Below are 6,000 nucleotides of genomic sequence, written 5' to 3' on the forward strand. Positions count from 1 at the left end.
CAGATAATTCTTCACAGCAGGATGATATATAATGTTTAAAAATTAGACCATTGCTTCGAGTGTAAGGCACTTAAACTGTGGCTTTTTTATTTTCCTTGGTGACAGAGCTTCAAAAAACAACGTTAATTTTAATTTTAATATTCACATTAAAAAAATATTTCCCGACGACCGTACGAATTGGTAGCTAGCTAAGCCCTTCTGTTTCCGAAAGGTTTTTAGGAAAAATATATTTCTCATTTTATTCTCTTAATGTATTTAGAAAAATAAATTAAAAAATAAATTAAAAAAGAATTGCATTATTTAAATTCAAAATTATTGAAGAAAAAAAAAGGAAAACAATGCAAGGAATACGACCACAGAAGAGACTTTGCAAGAAATAAGAAACTACCTATAGGGCTATTTGATACTTAATATGAACTATGAAAACCTTGAAAATTTGTGGTTTGGATATAACGGTCCAAAAGAGTTAAAAACTAGGCCACATAGGAAACTCGTCAAGTACAGAACAATAAAAGGTAAACTACACTGTCAAAATGAAATAGGTTTCTCCAAATCATTCTGTCATACTCAATAATTCCCCTTCCTTCTCGATGGCAGTTCTTATATCATTTTATGAATGGGGGCATTCTCCCTGTGTTCACGAGGGGTAGCCGAAAGTCTCACAAGAAACTAGACCGGTCGCGTGCGCTGATTTCCGATTCCCACACCTCCTCTCCTCCTGTCTGCCACTAAAAAATAAGGTAAAAAAATATATATGTGGTGCGATAGCCAGATGTTTGCAGTAGGCGGAAGTATTATAGCACCCCCTCCCTGCTCTTGATCTTCAGAAAACGGGGGTAAAGCAGGTACTCCCTGTTCCCTTCCCCACCGGATGTCTTAATGGAATAAATTTGAATACGAAATTAAAAGTTTTAACATTTCATAGAGATTTTAGTAAATATAATCATTCAACTTTTTGTAAAAATCTTAATTTATACATTGTTTTAAAGTTCGAACAAGTTGAACCATATCATGGACCTTAAATTGGCACAAGTAGAACATATTCTGACGAAAATAATAATAATTATTATTATTACGGATTTGATACAAGTTGAACGGAAATACAGTTGAATTAAACACCTGGTTGAGGTTGCGCAACAAGTTTAAACGATATTATCGAGATGAATTAATGCGTATAATAATAAAAAATCGGTAACAAATTCTGGATCAAATTATGGTATAAAGAACCGGAGTTTTGGATGCATCATCAGTAAAATCCATTTTTAGAGTAAAATATTGTTCCGTTAAGTTTACAGTAATATTTATTTAACTAGAGTGATTCAGTGAATTTACGGTAAATATTGCTGTAAAACTTAACGCTATATAGGATTATTTTCCCCGTTTTATGTTCCTGTAAAAAAATATTTTACAGCAAAAAATACCGGCATCCTGGGTGACTGTAATTTTTTACTACAGTGCATTTTAAGGCAAATTTGCTTAAACCCTGAGAAAAAAAGTACGGTCAAAACTACCAGATAAAATTTACCGTGCTTCTAGAAACACCAAAAGGCTTGTAGCTTTGGTAATAATTTTGATAAAATTAACAATAAAACATTGTTTTCTAATGTGTGATAAAATTTAGTAAATGTAGTAAAATTCGACAATTTTCTAATAATACTTCAGAGCATGGCATAAAAACCATTATTTTCGGTAAAATTTACTATTCAGTTATGTATTTTTTACTAAATGTGTGGTAATAAGAGCTATAATTTTGAAAAACAGAATTTCTGGTAAATCGTGACCATATAAACGGAAAAATTACCAAATCAATAACTTAAATACATGTACTATAAGATACTCTTTCGGTAGAACTTTCATTTACCCTGAACTTTTTGTCAGGGCATGTATATTTTAGTTATGAAACATTATTAAACTAGAAATTATTAAAAGCTGCAGTATTTTATGAGGAGTACAAAGCAATTTCTTCAAAAAAGCTTCCCTTTTATAAACATTATATTTAAAAAACAATATTCATGTATGAATTGATATATTAATTGCCATAATTGCTATAATTTATCGATATACATTTTGAAGTAGTACTGTTAATTATTTGAACAACAAGATTGCGTTCTTCATTAAAAATAGCCTTCGAATTCTGACATTTGTATATAAATTTTAAATATGAAACAATATGATTCGTTTATGACGTAATATATTCATTATGTTATGATTCATTAATTATTAGCGGAGGACATATTATGTAAAGAAGTTAGTTTGTAAAATTTTAATTGCGAAAAAATAATTATAGTAAATGTTTTGATAATATAATAAAAGTTTTAATAATTATAATGAATTTTTAATGAAATAGTAAATGATATAATGTTTTAAAGCATTAAAAATATACAAGATTTTTTTCACTTAACGATGACATTTCATACACTTAATTGTTAAATAATAGCAATATACGAAAAGAATTAGATAATTTCTAACATTAGGATGAATAAACAAATTTATTTAAATTAAACATAGTGTTTTTCATTGATGGAGTCAAATACCACATAGAAATTAAAATCATTCTTTTAATTTTTGAAATCATGGTGCTCTTTGATGTATTTATTAATATAATATATTTTTTATTTCATTATTCACCTTTACACCTACCTAGTTTGATATAGGCGTTACAAATAAATTTGTTCCATTTGAAGAACAAAATAAATTTTATTGTTTCAGAATTTGAATTAAAGTGTTTTGTGAGTCCATATTCATCATCTTGTATTTAACTGTCATCTCCTCGTTTTTTCTGTAATCATAAAGTACAAGCCGAAAAGGTGAGGGCAAATTATATAACGGTTTTTTAATGTGAAAAGTAAGATGTTCAATATCATGCGCAAATGAGCGTTTTAAAAAATCTCAATTAGATATCACAGTATAATACCATATCCCAAAAATATCTAGAAAAAAAGAAGAAGAAAAAACTAAGCTTAAAGAGGATGGTAAAAAGTACTTCATGCTTAAATGCGTTTTTTTTCTTTTTTAAGTTTAAAAATTAAAAAAGAAATAAAACTTATAATGAAGACTTATATAATGAAAACTTATAATGAACACCTATGAAGAAATTTAAAATGACTTCAATGTGCATTTAATTTTTTTTTAATCTACCAATAATTTATTTTTATTCTCAGGTAAACTTAATACAAGATTTATAAAATGATACGCAGGACAAACCTGAAACAAAATAATATAATAACTCATTTAAATTTTTCTGTGATGATACTGATGAAATTGTTCCTCATTAGTTGAAAAGTAGAAGGGAAAAAAATTATTTCAAGTTTTGATAAATAAATTTATAAAATAATAATAAAGAAATAATAAGAAATTTAAATTTCAAAAATGTTAAAAAAAATTTTCAACTAATAACAAATCGTATTGAAGCCAAAGTAAAGCAAGAATATTTTTATTCAAAATAAATTTAAAAATTTTCAAATTTCCTATAGTGGATTTGTTAAGATTTTTTGTATACTTATTAAGTGATTTAACAGCTATTAATTTTTTTAAAAAAATCTCAAGAAAGTTTCAAAAACGTATTACAGATCCTTCATGAAAAATATTTTTATTTGCAATATTTTTATTTATAATTTAAAAGGACTTTAGCAGCATTATAAAAGTTTTTTTTTCTTTTGAAGAATAACTTTTAAACCAGATATGTGGATATTTTAATAAAAAAAAACCTAATTTAAATATTGAATGAAAAAAAACAAACATTAAGTGAGATAAAAATTACAGCAATACATAGCAAAACGAGACAAGATAATTGAGGAATTCATTTGTGGCAACTAAAAGTATTAACTTACCTGATTTTGTCCAAAACATCAATACGACAATGAACACTTTAACTGTCAAGCACATGTTTCTTAAAAAAATCCCTTTATAATCACTTTCCATGATGATTAAAAGAAAACTTATGATTTTTTGTCACCAAAATCCAGAATGTTTTTGATAAATCGCTTATATATTATCTTCATATAAGTCTCATCACATGAAATTTTCTTTCAGCATAATTAGTAAATAAATCCCAATTCAATCGTAAAAATCAAAGAAATAAATTTTTTTCAGGCGAAAAATAGCTTGTAGTGATATTTTGCGTCTTGACGGAAAAATATTTTGTTTTTCTTCATAAAAAATTTATCGTCTGATTTAGGTAAAAATAATTAAAACGATTTTTTTCTTCCGTTTAATTAAGGAACAGTATAAAATGTATTGTAAAAAAAATTTTTTTTTAGTTGTTAAAAGTAAAGTAAATAATACACAACTACGAACAGTAGTAGAAGGTTGTGTTAAATTTTCATCTTCATCCCATCCGCAACTTGGGGTAAAGATGAATGAATGAAATCTCGCGTGGAAAAGCTCGCCGGTTTCAACGATAGTGACGTATACGAGGTCACATGTTCTTCCCGAAAGATGAGTAAGGTACAGCGCATGCTCAGTAGTACTTCGTCTGGGATGAATGAATCTGAAAAATGTATCTGATGCTGTTCCACCTGCAATCGCCCGAATGTGTTGAGCGCATATTAAGTGACATCTGTGTCGACAGAAAAATCGTTTTCTTCTTTTTTTTGTTTTTTTTTTGTTTAAAAGTTGGGCTGATATCACCCTTCAGGAATTTAACCACACGGTATCTCTGTAATTGCTTCTTTTCCAAGCCATTTAGGAAAGTTTAAATGTTCTACGTCCACTAAGTGTCATGCTCAAGTAAAATTAAACAACGGAATCACCTGTGTTTTGTTAGCATATTATTGCCATGAAAATTACGAAAGAATCATTCTTCCTTTAAGAAAAGAAATTGTTAGAACAGAAATTAAGGCAGTTGCAATTTAAAATTGTTGTCGAAGTTTAATTTGAAAATTACGAAAGAATCATTCTTCCTTTAAGAAAAGAAATTTTTAGAAAAGAAATTATGGCAGTTGCAATTTAAAATTGTTGTCGAAGTTTAATTTGAAAGTTACGAAAGAATCATTCTTCCTTTAAGAAAAGAAATTGTTAGAAAAGAAATTAAGGCAGTTGCAATTTAAAACTGTTGTCGAAGTTTAATTTGAAATCTCATAAAATTTATTATTTGTAACACGTTAAAAGATAGACTTATTCTAGATTCATATTTTTAAAAGAAGTATAACGAAATTATTAAAGCTGTTTTTCCTAATTCTAAATGGATATTTTCGTAAGAAATAATGTGATAAAATTATTAGGCTGTCAAGTTATGCTAAAGTATGAGTTAAGTCTAGATTCATATATTCATGAGGTGAAATTAAATATATTAATGTTATATTTTATGCATATACAATACATTGTTCTATACACATATTATAAATATTGTTATAAATGTATGATATTAGACTAAGTATGGGCGAGTCCTAGTTTCAGAATTTCATATAAAATATAAGATTAATTACATGTTGAAAAATTAACATATCTAGATTCATATTTTAATTTGAGAAGTATGGTGACTCGTATTTCCAAATACTAAAATTTAGATAACTTCTCGGTCGTCATTTTTATATGAAATGTGATAAAATTAATTTGGCTGTCATTGGATAATTTTAAATGTATACAGGATTTTTCTAGATTCATAGTTTCGTATAACATAAGATCGAATTAGAATAAATTAATTAAGAATTAGAATAAATTAATTGGAGAACTCTACATTCATATTAATTCATAAAATCTTATTAGTTTCATCTTGAAACTTAAAAATTACTTCATAATGTTAAATAGCAGGCAAAAAATAGAGAAATATCTCTAAAGGAAATAAGAAAAAAATATTAAAATAGTATTATTACAAAAGTGTGCACAGCTTTAATTAGCATTCTAAATCATTTGACTTATTTTACTAATTATGTGTCACAACTTCTGACCTTTGAAAATTGAAATGGATTAAAAGGGACTGAAAACAAATAATCATTTTATCAATTTAGCATTTTTATGTTACCCTAATTACAAAAATGTTATTAAATGGTATGAAGTATT

The 6,000-nt window shown here is 26.8% G+C and overlaps 1 protein-coding gene across 1 annotated transcript in view; it reads right to left on the bottom strand.

Moving 5' to 3' along the window:
• The window catches only part of LOC107436289 (uncharacterized), a 52,782-nt gene extending 48,231 nt beyond the window's left edge, over window positions 1-4,551 (bottom strand). Inside the window, exon 1 of the mRNA XM_016047932.4 lies at window positions 3,831-4,551. Within this exon, the coding sequence (XP_015903418.1) occupies window positions 3,831-3,921 (91 nt within the window). The 5' untranslated portion in view covers window positions 3,922-4,551. The remainder of the gene's footprint in view (window positions 1-3,830) is intronic.
• Window positions 4,552-6,000: the final 1,449 nt, after the last annotated feature.

The sequence above is a fragment of the Parasteatoda tepidariorum genome, chromosome 1, assembly GCF_982258835.1.
Source record: "Parasteatoda tepidariorum strain Cologne lab strain chromosome 1, Ptep-v5.0, whole genome shotgun sequence".
Classification (NCBI taxonomy): domain Eukaryota; kingdom Metazoa; phylum Arthropoda; class Arachnida; order Araneae; family Theridiidae; genus Parasteatoda; species Parasteatoda tepidariorum.